The 15,705-nt window shown below is 44.9% G+C and overlaps 1 protein-coding gene across 3 annotated transcripts in view; it reads right to left on the bottom strand.

Moving 5' to 3' along the window:
* The window catches only part of ATAD2B (ATPase family AAA domain containing 2B), a 117,350-nt gene that overhangs the window by 54,491 nt on the left and 47,154 nt on the right, over window positions 1-15,705 (bottom strand). For all 3 annotated transcript variants that reach the window (XM_075861032.1, XM_075861034.1, XM_075861035.1), the window contains 3 exons: window positions 11,281-11,455; window positions 1,142-1,230; window positions 127-286 (listed from right to left, as the gene is read on the bottom strand). In XM_075861032.1, the coding sequence (XP_075717147.1) occupies window positions 127-286; window positions 1,142-1,230; window positions 11,281-11,455 (424 nt within the window). The remainder of the gene's footprint in view (window positions 1-126; window positions 287-1,141; window positions 1,231-11,280; window positions 11,456-15,705) is intronic.

Below are 15,705 nucleotides of genomic sequence, written 5' to 3'. Positions count from 1 at the left end.
AATATTGACTAGCCACTCCTCAATTAGCCCCAGACCCATAAAGAAAAGGTCTCCATGTAAATCCGTACGGGTTGAGGTTTACATGTACCGGACAGACAGGTTTTGTTCTCCATCCTAAATTCTCACCTTCTGACCAGGTAAGCTGAAAAGAAATTCCCTGTCAAATCGACCAGGTCTCCTGAGTGCTGGATCTATGGAATCAAGTCTGTTTGTAGCACCAATAACAATTATCTCACCACGATTGTCCAACCCATCCATGAGCGCGAGCAGGGTAGAAACGATAGAACTGTAAAAGAAGAGGAAAAATAAGCAGTCATACACCACATGATCTATCTATACCAGGAACTGTAACGAGGGAGGGGGGGGATCATCTGCATACAGAGGAAAGGCGCTTTCTACACTAACAAAGACAAAGATTCTTTACGGTTAGAGCAGTGACACTATGAAACTCTCTGCCCAGGGAATTGTTCATGGTGAATTCACTTAAGAGGGGTCAAAAGAGGTCTGGACACCTGGAGTATAATAATATTACAAGTTATAGTTACTAGTTTAGTGCAGATAAGTCGCTGGTCCAGGGATTTATTTCGGATTGCTATAATGGAGTCGAGAATAAATATTTCCCTAGGATGAGGAAAATTGTCTTTTGCCTCAATGGGGTTTTGACTTCCTCTGGGCCAAGATTGCAGAATAACGGGCTCAATTGGATAGTCTTTCTGGGCTTACAAACTTACCGCCCAACTGTCAAGTTTCTCGCTGCGAAACGGACCTCAAAAGGGGTGAAGATTATGCGAATGAGCCCCAAAATGTCCTTTCCTGGGAGGGTTTTCTTTTTGGGTGCTTCTAAAGCACATCCGGCCAGGGCTTACTGCTGTTCCTTCACTCAAGGTCTTCTCTCCCATTTACCACCAAACCTACTTTGACACTGGTCAAAACGCAGCACTGTGCACACTAATATGAGTGGTCAGGTCACTGTCTCCAACAAGGCCAGCACACTCCTCTCCTGCTCCAGATATTACCATGACCGGTTGGTCTACAAAGTGTCCTTCCCCCTACCATGTCCACACGGTGGGGAACCTGTAAGCACGACCCTAATAAGTCTAGCCGCTTATTCATATTGTCTATTGCATAAGGTTAAACTTACCTATGTATCTGATCCTGCCTACTGGAGCGTACCGGAGCCAGGCCATCAATCTCATCAAAAAAAATTATGGATGGCCTCATCACATACGCCTGTGAATGCAAGCAGAGGTCAGATGAATGACAAGCAACCACTAGAGAAGTATGCAGCATCGTGAACCAGCAGAACATGACCAGTATGCAATGCAGGACTATGGGCAGAGTAACTCCGAACCAGTGCCAGTTCACCTATACACTGCATGGACTATAACTCTGCCGATACTTTGCTTTCCTGATCCCTAGTAACATCTTCCTGGTCTCAGACACCATCATGTCTTATAATTTCCACCCAGAGCTGCAGATTTCCGATGGAGACTTGTACCTCCGAGCTCACCTCCTGCAGGTTTAGTAACTGTACAGGAATGCACTGCGGGATCTATAATGGGGTTGTACAGGATTAGAAAAAGGCGGCCGCTTTCTGCCAAAAACCAACGCCACACCTGTCCATGGTTTGTGTCTAGTATTGCAGCTCAGCTCCATTCAGGTGAATTGGGCTGAGCTGCAATACCGCACACAACCTGTGGACTGGTGTGGCACAGTTGTGGAAGAAAGAACCTGAACAAGAATAACCCTGAACAACCCCTTTAACCCCCTTCCCGACATTTTACGTATAGCTACGTCATAGCCGGGTAGGGGGAAGCATGCAGGTGTCGGCTGTACGTTACAGCCGACACGCCACAGTAACCAGCGGGATAGCGCTAGAGCGCGATCCCGCTCGTTTAACCTGTTAAATGCCGCGGTCAATAGCGACCACAGCATTTAAATAGTTAGAAAGAGGGGGTGAACCCCTCTAGCAGCTCATCGCGCCCCCCCCCCCCGCAATGCAATCGTGGGCTGGCGATAGTTGCTACGGAAGCCTAATGAAGGCCGCCAGATCTGCATCTTTGTGCTCCTATTAAGCTTAATAGAAGCCTGTCAGAAAGACTATATACTGCAATACCTTAGTATTACAGTATATAGTGCAAGCGATCCAACGATCACTGGGTGAAGTCCCCTAGGGCGACTAATAAAAATATAAAATATTGAAAGTTCAAGAAACCCCCGTTTTCCCATTTTCTCCCTAGAGCATTGTAAAACAAAAAATAATAAACATAATTGATATCGCCTCATCCGTAAAAGTCTGAACTATTACAATATATTATTATTTTACCCGCACAGTTAAAAAGAAAAAGAAAAAAAAAAAGTGTAAACACCAGAATCGCTATTTTTTGATCACCTCATTTCCCACTAAAAAGGGACCAAAACGTCGCATGTACCCCAAAATGGTAGCATTAACAACTACGGCTTATCCCGCATAAAATAAGCCCTCAAACCACTTAAAATCGACCCAAAAATAAAACAAAAAAGTTATGGCTCTGACTGTGGCAGCACAAAATAAACTACATTTTTTACACTTGTTTTGCTCCTTGTAAAAGTAGTAAAACATAGAAAAAACTACATATATTTGGTATCGCCGTAATCGTATTGTCCCGCAGAATAAAGTTAACGTGTCGTTTTAATTGCACAGTGAATTCCGTAAAAACGACGCAAAAAAAAAACAATGGAGGAATTGCTGCTTTTTTCATTTTCTACCTCACACATTTTTTTTTCCCGTTTCCTAGTACATTATATGGCACAATAAATGGTGCTACGAAAAACTGCAACTCGTCCCGCAAAAATCAAGCCCTCATAGTACTATATCGACGGAAAAATGAAAGTTATGGCTTTTGGAAGGTGGGGAGGAAAAAGTTAAAATCTGAAAGTTGTTTACGACGGGAAGGGTTTCCACAGCAACATCTGGTCGCCAACAAATTGCAGTTACAAAATCAAGACCCTACTGCAATTCCCCCCACAACTGAAAGCTATGACAGTAGCTTGCAGCTTTATTTCATACAGGAAAGCACAAAGCATGGTAATGGCGCCCCTGTACTGTGTGGGGTGCACTGCGCTGTCATTTTGGTTTAGGTCATTTTCACACTTCGGGCTTATTCAGACGAACGTGATATACGTCCGTGCAACGTGTGTGATTTTCACGCGCCTCGCACGGACCTATGTTAGTCTATGGGGCCGTTCAGACTGACAGTGAGTTTTGCGCTGCGTGAGTCCGCTGCGTAAAACTCACGACATGTCCGTTCTTTGGGCGTTTTTCGCGCATCACGCACCCATTAAAGTCAATGGGTGCGTGGAAATCACGCGCACCGCACGGAAGCAGCTGTCAAACTATGAACCACGTGCTTTTCTGTTTACAAACATCCAAACGGAGTGTAATAATGATGGCGGCTGCGCGAAAATCACGCAGCCACGCATCATACGGGGCTGACACGCGGAGCTGTTAAGTGCCTTTTGCACACGCTCGTGTAAATCCGGCCTTAAATTCATAAAGCAAGCCACAACACTGTGCCGGAGCTGTCGTATGGCACATACCACCGGTGCCTATTGACTTTTAATAGGGTCCATCGTGTTCCGGCGTGGTATCTGTTAAGATTTGACAGCAAAAATAGCGCTGCATACAAATTGACAGTCTCCAACCTAGTTGTGAAAAAAGCCTTGAGGCAATTTCACACGGGCCAATTTTCAGGCAAACGAGCGTTCACAGGGCAACGATAAGCCGATGAACAAGCAAATGCAAATTCATCACTTCTTTTTAAATGAGGCGTAAAAGAAACGCCCTGTCGGAACAGAACGCCGTATTTCCCATTGAAATCAACGGGCAGATGTTTGTAGGCGTTCTGCTGCAGATTTTTGGGACGTTTACAGCCCGAAAAACGGCTGAAATTAGCCCATGTGAATATACCTTAAGATCTCAGGAAAGCCTACAGGGGTTTATCGGTCGCCACAGAGAGTTTATCGACTCCACATCGCATCCAGCAGAATTTTGCACACAACAATGTGACTGGAGTACAAAACCTGCTGTAACTCGAGCTTATTAACCCTTTAAGGACGCAGCCTAGTTTTGGCCTTAAGGCTCAGAGCCCATTTTTCAAATCTGACATATTTCACTTTATGTGGTAATAACGTCGGAATGCTTAAACCTATCCAAGCAATTCCGAGATTGTTTTCTCGTGACACATTGGGCTTCATGTTCGTGGTAAAATTTGGTCGATATATTCAGTGTTTATTGGTGAAAAATTGCAAAATTTAGAGAACATTTTGAAAAAATAGCATTTTTCAGAATTTAAATGCATCTGCTTGAAAAACAGACGGTTATACCACCCAAAATAGTAACTAGTTCACATTTCCCATATGTCTACTTTAGATTGGCATCGTTTTTTGAACATTCTTTTATTTTTCTTGGACGTTACAAGGCTTAGAACATAAACAGCAATTTCTCATATTTTTAAGAAAATTTCAAATGCCTTTTATTTAAGGTACCTCTTCAGTTCTGAAGTGGCTTTGTGGGGCCTATGTATTAGAACCCCTGATAAAACACCCCATTTTAAAAACTAGACCCCTCAAAGTATTCAAAACAGCATTTAGAAAGTTTTTTTAACCCTTCAGGCATTTCACAGGAATTAAAGCAAAGTGGAGGTGAACTTTGCAAATTTTATTTTTCTTGCGGAATTTCAATTTTATTCATTTTTTTTTTTCTGTAACACAGAAGGTTTTACCAGAGAAACACTACTAAATATGTATTGTCCAGATTCTACAGTTTTTAGAAATGTCCCACATGTGGCTCTACTGCGCACGTGGACTAAAACACAAGCCCTAGAAGCAAAGAAGCACCTAGTGCATTCTGAGGCCTCTTTTTTATTAGAATATATTTTAGGCAGCATGCCAGGTTTGAAGAGGTGTTGAGGTGTCAAAACAGTAGGAATGACCCAATAGTGACCCCATTTTGGAAACTACACCCCTCAAGGAATTCATTTATGGTTGTTGTTACCATTTTGACCGCACAGTTTTTTCACAGCACGTATTTGAATTGGGCTGTGAAATGAAAAAAATGACATTTTTTCCAATAAAATGTCATTTGTGATCAAAATTTCTTATTTTCACAGGGAACAAAATACCCCATTTGGTTGCCCAATTTGTCCTTAGTGTGGCAATACCCCATTTGTGGTGATAAACTGCCGTTTGGGCTCATGGGAGGCCTCAGAAGGGAAGGAGCGCTGTGTGTTCTTTGGAGTCCAGTTTTTGCTGGATTGGTTTTCGGGTGCCATGTCGCATTTGCAGAGCCTCAGGGGTATCAAAGCAATGGAAACCCACCAGAAGTGACCCCATTTTGGAAACTACACCCCTCAAGGAATTCATTTATGGTTGTTGTTAGCATTTTGACCACACAGTTTTTTCACAGCACCTATTTCAATTGGGCTGTGACATTAAAAAAATGACATTTTTTCCAATAAGATGTCATTTTTGATCAATATTTCTTATTTTCACAGGAAACAAAATACCCCATTCTGTTGCGCAATTTGTCCTGAGTGCGGCAATACCCCATTTGTGGTGATGAACTGCCGTTTGGGCCCATGGGAGGGCTCAGAAGGAAAGGACCACCATTTGGCCTACAGGGGATTTTCTAGTGCGAAGTCATGTATGCAGAAGCCCCTGAGGTACCAGTACAGTTGAAACCCGCAGGAAGTGACCCCGTTTTAAAAACTACACCCCTTAAGGCATTCATCTAGAGGTGTAGTGAGCATTTTGACCGGAGACCTACACCCCATAAACTGTAATGTGGGTTCTCCCGGGTATGGCAATACCCTACATGTGGCTGTTATTAGCTGCCTGGGCACACAGCAGGGCTCAGAAGGGAAAGACGAGGGGGGATAAGCTGTGCGGAGTGCATCAGGGTAAGTAAAATTGGGGTAAATTATAAACCAATGGATGTATGATAAATTTGAAAACACTTTCATACAGAGCTCTGGTTATTCGGGACACGTGTCACATTGATATATTGTGTCATCTCTTATAGCAGACTTTGCACCTCTTTTGACTTTTCCCTTCTTGCCAGTTTGGGGAACTTCTCCTGGAAAGTGTTGCCGCCCTGGTACGATGCGTGTGGCCCCGCTTCCAGAAGTACTGGGTGCCCCCCCTTCTTGGTCCCTAAAGATTAGGTTCTTGATAATCACCTCTTGAAATTCCAGGAAAGTTCCCGTCTGGCCTGCACATCGACGTAGCACGTACGCATTGTACAAAGCCATCTGTATGATGTGCCCGGCCAGCTTCTTATACCACACCGCATGGCGCTGTAGGGCTTCAGGGCTTGATCTTACAAGTCCATCACTCCCATGTACCTATTGTAGTCCAGGATGCAGTCTGGTTTGGGGGTGGCCTTTCCTTCATATAGCCTATACCCTGATGCACTCTCGCAGCTTATACATCTTCACGCCATACCTTGCCCTCTTACCCGGCAGGTACTCGCTGAATTGAACCCTCCCTTTAAAATGTACCAGGGACTCATCAATAGAAATACACTTCTTGGGGATGAATGCTTGGGAAAACCGGGCACTGGAACGGTCTAATAGGGGTCTCCGTTTATACAAACGGTCAAAACTGGGGTCATCTCGGGGTGGGCACGGCTCATTATCAGTATAATGCAAGAAGCAAAGTATTGCCTCATTCATTTATTTTTTTAGGTTACAGTTCAGTTCTGAAGTTGCTTTGAGGGGCCCATATATTAGAAACCCCTATCAAACACCCCATTTTAGAAACTAGACCCCTCAAAGTATTCACAACAGCATTTAGAAAGTTTATGAACCCTTTAGGTGTTTCACAGAAATTTAGAGCAAAGTAGAGGTGAAATTTACAATTTTTTTTTGTCAGAAAATCCTCTTTATACCATTTTTTTTACAACACAAAAGGATTTATCAGAGAAACGCAACTTAATACGTATTGTCTAGATTCTGCAGTTTTTAGAAATATCCCACATGTGGCCCTAGTGCGGTAATGGACTGAAGCATCGGCCTCCGAAGCAAAGGAGCACCTAGTGGATTTTGAGGCCTCTTTTATTAGGCACCATGTCCGGTTTGAAGAGGTCTTGTGGTGCCAAAACAGTGGGAACCCCCCAACAGTGACCCCAATTTGGAAACTAGACCCCTTGAGGAATCCATTGTAGTTTTCTTGGGGTGCATGCGACTTTTTGATCAGTTTTTATTCTATTTTTAGGTGGCGTGGTGACTAAAAAACAGCAATTCTACTATTGTTTTTTTAATCTATTTTTTTTACTGCGTTCACCGTGCGCTATAAATGACATATTCACTTTATTCTGCGGGGCGATACGATTACGGCGATACCAGATGTTTATAGTTTTTTTTTATGTCTTATGGCGTTTGCACAATAAAATACGTTTTGTAAACAATCATTCACTTTTTGTGTTACCTTATTCTAAGACATAACGTTTTTATTTTTCAATCAATAAAGCCGTGCGAGGACTTATTTTTTGCGTAACGAACTGTAGTTTCGATCAGGACCATTTTTAGGTACATGCGACTTTTTGATCTCTTTTTATTCCATTTTTTGGGAGGTGAAGTGACCAAAGAATTGTGATTGTGGGACAGTTTATTATTATTTTCTTTTACGGCGTTCACCGTGCGGGATAAATAATGAAATAATTTTGGAGTTCAGGCCGTTACGGACGCGGCGATACCAATTATGTATAGTTTATTTGTTTGTTTATATACTTTTATTAATAATAAATGACTGATAAGGGAAAAAGGGGGATTTTTACTTTTAAAAAACTTTTATTTTCTTATTTTTAGGGTATGTTCACACGGCCTATTTACGGACGTAATTCGGGCGTTTTTGCCCCGAATTACGTCTGAAAATAGCGCCTCAATAGCGCTGACAAACATCTGCCCATTGAAAGCAATGGGCAGACGTTTGTCTGTTCACACGAGGCGTATATTTACGCGCCGCTGTCAAATGACGGCGCGTAAATAGACGCCTGCGTAGAAGAAGTGACCTGTCACTTCTTTGGCCGTAATTGGAGCCGTTATTCATTGACTCCAATGAATAGCAGCGCTAATTACGGCCGTAATTGACGCGGCGTTCAAGCGCCTGCACATGCCGGTACGGCTGAAATTACGGGGATGTTTTCAGGCTGAAACATCCCCGTAATTTCAGCCGTTACGGACGCCCTCGTGTGAACATACCCTTACACTTTTTTTTTACTGTATTACTTTGTCCCACTAGGGGACATGAGGGCAGGAGGCCCTGATCGCTATTCTAATACACTGCACTACATGCGTAGTGCAGTGTATTAGAACGGTCAGCTACTCACTGACAGCAAGCATAGTGGGTCCTGACGTTGTCAGGACCCACTAGGCTTCCGTCTATGGCATAGCCGGACGCCATTGTTTGGTGTCCGGTTGCCATAGTCACCATCGCCGGCCGCTATCGTGTAGCAGGCAGGCGATGGCAGCTTAACCCCCAAAATGCCGCGATCTCTATAGAACGCGGCTTTTAAGGGGTTAATCAGCGGGGACACAGTGATCGGTCCCCGCTGTAGGAGCTGTGACAGCTGCTGAACAAGACAGCAGCGTCACAGCTCCTGTATGTGTCGGGAGGACGGCCGAAACGGCCGTTACTCCCGAGACGTACTATTACGTCATGGAGCGCGAACGATACAGCTGCCATGACCTAATAGTACGTCAAGGAGCGGGAAGGGGTTAAAATAAAGTATTTGCAAGATTATAGGGACCTGCAACCAGGTTATTGTAAGTCAATCCACAGAAATCCGGAACATTTTATTATGGTCTTTCTGAAAAGAAACATTACCAGAATCCCTAAAACATAAAAAATAAAGTAAAACCCGCTCCATTTGACCAAATAAGGCTAATTCTGTAACTTTAGAATAATTCTTGCGGCGTCGTGTAAAACACCGGAAACAAAAACGCATTTATTGAACATCATCGCTACATAAAAAATAAAAACAACTTAGAAATGATGCTCGGCAGCGTTGTTACAAATCGCTTGTAATATACTAAATGGCTTCTTACAGACAAGAACACACTAAAGAGAACATTACTTCTAATTATTATCAACACGCTAGATGTCTTTCTGAATATTGTGAACCTCTTAAATCTACTCAGCAAAATTACTTCCCTCCACAACAAAGTGAACAACACGCGGAGCACGGCTTTACTTGTCATCTCAAAGTTTGAGATTTAAAGTGGGGGGAGGGGGGGGGTCTCGTGAAGAGAAGGGTAGATACACACGTGGCAAATAATGTTGCAGTAATTTCTGCGACTGAAAATCTGTTGTGTTCGTCTGAATGTGGTGGTTTCTGCAGCAGGTGCCTGGTTTTCTGCCAGACCTAGTCAGATAAATGGAACAAATTTTAATTTGCAGAAATTTCTGCAACAAAAGCTGCAGAGTGTGACTGCGCCAGAACACCTGTTCATACGTCTTATTAGGGCATGCACGGGTTACCAGATTAGTACAGGGGTAGCTAAGAAGGTAACATGCGTATGTCCTAATACGACATATGGAAAAGTGTTCGGGTGCGTCACACTCTGCAGATTTTGTGGCTTGGTCTCTTAGGACAAGTTCACAAGTTGCGTAAATAATGGATTTCATTGCAGAAAATCCACAGCGTATTACAGGAACAGCAAAGTGGATGAGATTTGAAGAAATCTCATCCACAGGCTGCAAAAACAGCTTATTAATTGACCTGTGGTGCTGTTTTTAAATCCACAGCATGTCAATTCATGTTGCGGAATCGATATTGCGATGGAAAAGATGCGAAAAATCACAACTCAGGGAAAAAAAAAAAAAATATCTGACTTACCCAGCCTCCAGGGATGACGTTTCATCCCATGTGACTGCTGCAGCCAATCACAGTCTGCAGGGGTCGCATGGGATGAAACACTGCCAGGAGGCCTGGCTGCAGGACGCATCACCATGGCTACGGGTAAGTATAAGCTTTTTTTTTTTTTTAACACAACTTTACCAGCTTTTTTTCGCAGCAGACAATCCAACTGCACAAAAATTAGGTGCGAGTTTTCGGCCGGAAATCCCTGCGGCGTCCAGGGCGGATACACGGTCTACTTTTACGCAGTGTATCCGCCCTGTGTGGACATAGCCGTTAAGTGGGGTTTAAAAGTCAGAGCCACAGCGCAAAAGGATATCCAACAAGGATGAGCCGGCTCTACCAGAGCATAGACTAGTCAGACATTCATTTAAACGACCAGCATGTAGTATGACATTTCATCTGTAGTCGCCACTGCAGGAAAAATGGAATCCGACCAACCAAACAGCTGATCGGGGTGACCGTTTTTAGAGACGTAATGGTCTCATGAAATACTAATCCAGACAATGGAAAAACTAAGTGAACCTCTCTTGTCACAATGCAGGCGAAGCCTCAAATAGGCAGAAGCATCAAAGAAAAAAAAAATCCTAATTCTTCTTCACTCATACAATCTCTCCTGACGTGTGGTTTTACTAGATATTTTCATTTCCAATTAATTCTGAGAACTCTGAAATGTTTCATTCCTGTTATTCCTCCTGGAAATGGAACGAATAAATAGGATAACTGGAAATGACTCGTCCCCTTGTCAAATGGTTGTGTCACTACATAGTGAGCAGGGGTTGGATGGCATCCGATTACATAGAAAAAAAATGATACTAATGAGGAGAATACAAATTTTTACTAAAACGGTCACGTCCGGAAAGATGACACAAATGCCTTAAAGGGAATGGTCTGGTCTTGGCACCAACTACCCATCTGAAAGGGTCTCTGTGGACTCTCTGCACGATTACTAAAAAGGTAAGAAAAGCAGCTACAGAAATATATTATGAAACTACGTATGACGGAAAGTTCTGCCCAGTGTTAAACGGGTATTCCCAGCTTATAAGTGATGGTTTATCGCTCGTGAATGCCATTACTTTATGATCAGTGGGGTTCCGACCTTTGCCGATCCATTGAAAAAAAGGGGCCACAGCTCTGGTTTAGCACTGCGTCCCCTAAGTTTTCTCAGCCAAGTGCCGCACAGCCCCATTCTCTAGCATGGAGCCGTGCTGCAGTCCCCTGCACAGCTGGGAGGCCGGGGCGCCGCTGCGCAGGGAAAATAAGTGAAGGGGACACGGTGCTAAATCATCCTTTATTACCAAAGCTCCGGATCTGGTGAGGTTTATCTGTGGTAAAGGTCTACTCAATCTGATCAATATCACTACATTGAAGGGTGAACTTACCTGATCAAACAGGAGCCGTAACTGACGCTCGGACTCGCCCACCCACTTACTGAGGCAGTCGGCACCTTTGCGCATGAAGAAAGAGACCTTCCTGTCGCCTTGGCTGCACTCATTAGCAAGGGCTCGTGCCACCAAGGTTTTCCCTGTCCCCGGAGGGCCATAAAACAGACATCCCCTGTAAAGAAAAAGCAGAAGTGATCACTTTACAATACTGCAGTCCTATCAATAGCGTGCGATTCCCAAACGTGAACCTTTACATCATGACGTATTACGTACGTCCCGGGCAGTGAAAGGGTTAAATCTACATCTATGCGTTCGGGAAAAAAAATCCAACCGCTATAAGGCCTTATTTACACGAGCGTGTACGTTTTGCGCACGCAAAAAACGTGGTAGTTTGCGTGCGCAAAAGGCACTTAACAGCTGCGTATGTCATCAGTGTATGATGCGCGGCTGCGAGATTTTCTCGCAGCCACCATCTTTTTGACACTCCGTTTGGATGTTTGAATGTAAACAGAAAAGAACCACGTGCTTTTCTGTTTACAGAGTTTGACAGCTGTTGCGAACCACACAGTTCGCACGGAAGTGCTTCTGTGCGACCTGCGTGGTTTTCACGCACCCATTGACTTCAATGGGTGCGTGATGCGCAAAAAACGCAGAAATATAGAACATGTCGTGAGTTTTACGCAGCGGACTCACGCTGCGCAAAACTCACGGACTGTCTGCACTGCCCCATAGACTTGTATAGGTGCGTACGACACGTGTGAAAAGCACGCGCGCGCATATTACGCTCGTCTAAATGATGCCTAAAGATAATAGAAAATCAACCTGCGCATCACTTTAAAATCGATTACATAAAAAAGGAATATCAACTAAGGCCTCATTCACACGACAGGGTCCGAGTGTCGGCCGGGAAAAAAATCAGCCGTTTTTGGCCGATTTTCCCGGCCGGTTTGCATCCGATTTGCATCCGTTCCGATTCCGTTCCGGGCCGAGTTGCCGTTTTTACCGGCCGATTTGGACCCGATTTGCATCCGTTTTTTTCCCTGTCCGTTTTAAAATCGGATGAATTTCATTTAAATTTGTTGCCACACACAGCCCTTTGTAGGTAATGCCACAGCCCCCCTGGTAGGTAATGCCACCCAGCCCCCTGTAGGTGATGCCACCCAGCAGTCCCCTGCAGGTGATGCCACCCACCCTGCCCCCTGCAGGTGATGCCACCCACCCTGCCCCCTGCAGGTGATGCCACCCACCCTGCCCCCTGCAGGTGATGCCACCCACCCTGCCCCCTGCAGGTGATGCCACCCACCCTGCCCCCTGCAGGTGATGCCACCCACCCTGCCCCCTGCAGGTGATGCCACCCTGCCCCCTGTAGGTGATGCCACCCTGCCCCCTGACTTCTCCTGAAGAGGAATTCCCTGCCACAGGTCGGGAATTCCGCTTCAGAAGTGAGTGACGTCACTGTGTCCATATATGGACAGTGTAGTCACTCACTTCTCCTGTAGCGGCATCCCTGGCCATAGAGTCGGGGATTCTGCTGCAGAAGTGCGTGACTTCGCTGTGTCCATATATGGACAGTGTAGTCACTCACTTCTCCTGTAGCGGCATCCCTGGCCATAGAGTTGGGGATTCCGCTGCAGAAGTGAGTGACTTCGCTGTGTCCATATCTGGACAGTGTAGTCACGCACTTCTCCTGTAGCGGAATCCCCAATCCCCGGCCGGGGATTGGGGATTCCGACTCCTACAGCGAGCAATAAAAGACCCTCCTCCTCCTCCTCACATGCACTCTGCACTGTGAGGAGGAGGAGAGAGAGTGCGCGAGCGACGGTAGACCCGGCCATCACTCGGGACACATTCCGGTGATGGCCGGGTATTACCCGGCCCCATAGACTTCTATGGGAGCCGGGCGGCCGGCTGAAAATAGAGCATGTCCTATTTTTTGACGGACGGTTTTCCCGGCCGTCAAAAAATTGGTCGTGTGAATAGCCCCATTAGGGGTCTATTGTTCCTAATGCAGCCGGGTGCCGGCCGATTTATAAACGGCCGGCACCCGACCGGGAATCCCTGTCGTGTGAATCCCGCCTTAGACCGATCTTGCTTTAAATTTATAACATTTAGTTGCACGGGAAGAAAAACAAATAAAAACAAATAATAAATATATCTCTCTATCTTTTATACAGTAATATAAAATAAAGTGTGCATTAGCGTAGTAGACTAGGCTATTCTATTCTGCAGTCCAGTAAAAACACGTATACATTCTTTAACATGGTAGCGTGTGGGTGACGGATGCCACTGTATGGCATCTGTCACAGGCATCCGTTAAACGGATGGAATTATAGTCTATGGGTAACGGATGCCACAGACTGCTTCACGTATATACATTGGGAGATTCTCAGAGCATACATCAAATGTAGACCAAAAAACATGATGTGAACAGGGCCTTAGTTCACCGCCATCGCAGGCAGAACAGTGAGCACAAAAAGCTAGAACAAGAATTAGGGGGCCCCGTTCTAGAGATGGGTGTAGGTCCTAGAGGTGGGACCAGTGTCTATCAGACATTTATGATCCTGTGGATCGGTCATAAATGTCCCTCATGGGGAAATCCCTTTAAAACTAGGTACTCTCGTACAAGTCGGCAAGAACCCCTGTGGCCTGATACCCCACTAATCAAAGTTTTATGTCCTAGCTTAAAGTAGTACCCCACAAATTTTGATTTGTAAATGAAATTGCTTACTTGCTGTTACAAATACTAACCGAGCGCTTCGTCTATTTTTAGCCTCCATTCGGTCCTTCCGTCAGTCCATGTGACACCCGCTCTGACTAACCGATTCCTACAGCGTCAAGTTACAAATGGAAACCAATCTCTATTTATTCCTATGAGAGCCTCAATGCGAGTCTCGGGAGACTGACTTCAGGTCCATGCAGTTAGTCAGAGCAGGGGTCACATGGACTGACGGAAGGACCAAAGAGACTGAAAAAAGACGAAGCGCTTGGCAAGTATTTTTAACAACAGTATCAGGTAAACAACTGCATCTAAAAATGGGGGTGCAAAAAAAAAAATATATATATATATTTGTGGGAGTGCTTCTTTAAGCCAGGACATAAATAGGAGATTGTTGGGGGATCCGACCACAGGAGTCCTCACTGAGCAGCACAAAGAAGGGGACTCCGCACTTCTGCTTCTAGGACGAGCTGCAGTACCAGGCAGAGTTGGGTTGCGCCTATGTAAACATTAAAAACGAGGCAACGCTTGTATGAGCCCCATGGTCCCTTCAGTGTCTTGATAGGCAGGGGTCCCAGGAGGTCGGATCCCAACCAATTGTTAGCGTCCTGGAGAATCAAATTCACGTCGATCACCTATCCACAGGATGATCTAATGTGTACGGCGGCCGCAGAAGCACGATGGACATGAGGACCATGCTGAATGCTGACATTTATTCTGAACTACAAGCAAGTGTTGTGCTCTATTAAGAGGCAGCTTTACTACTAGAGAAGGGTTTTATAATAAGCCATCTGCTATGCAAACAATTAATCCATGCAACCAACACACGGTAACGGCTGAGACGTCACACGAGCGCTCTCCCTGCTGATCACATCTTAGCTCACCAAAGCAGCTGCTGCCAGGAGATTTAACCCCATTTCCCAGTGGGGACATTACACATACGGAATAAACCTCCTATAATAACCGTGTGACACCACAATAATCCTGTATTTATATCTGGAATACTGAACACAATACCCACCAGCAAGGTAACAGCGCCATCTAGTGACCAGCACACAATACACACAGGCCTCCTGAATATACGCAATTTACCTAGATCATAGACGCATTTAGGGCTGTCACGATACCAGAATTTGGACTTCGATACCGATACTTCGTGTAGTACTGCAATACTCGATACCAAAATGATACTTTGCCAACAATAAAAAAAAAAAAATGTGAAAAAAAAAGCTTTTCCATGGTGTTATGAATTTTTAATTTTTTTTTAAAAAGCAAATAAAGAGAGCATTTACAAACAGGGAACATATCAAGCAAGGGAACAAAAGAAAAACGGGGGGGGATGACGACGGCACATATGCCCAAGATATTGCATCAAACAATTGACAAAATCATATATGCAACATTAGGGACAGGAGGGTTAACCCCTTCCCGCTCCTTGACGTACTATTACGTCATGTCAGCTGTATCGTTCGCGCTCCATGCCGTAATAGTACGTCTCGGGAGTAATGACCGTTTCAGCCGTCCTCCCGACACATACAGGAGCTGTGACGCTGCTGTCTTGTTCAGCAGCTGTCACAGCTCCTACAGCGGGGACCGATCGCTGTGTCCCCGCTGATTAACCCCTTAAAACCGCGTTCTATCGAGATCGCGGCTTTTTAGGGGTTAAGCTGCCATCGCCGGCCTGCTACGCGATAGCGGCCGGCGAT

The sequence above is a fragment of the Rhinoderma darwinii genome, chromosome 4 (genome assembly GCF_050947455.1).
Source record: "Rhinoderma darwinii isolate aRhiDar2 chromosome 4, aRhiDar2.hap1, whole genome shotgun sequence".
In the NCBI taxonomy this organism is placed as follows: Eukaryota; Metazoa; Chordata; class Amphibia; order Anura; family Rhinodermatidae; genus Rhinoderma; species Rhinoderma darwinii.
Note: the sequence above shows the minus strand (reverse complement) of the source record. Positions and strands in the feature narration are given on the sequence as shown.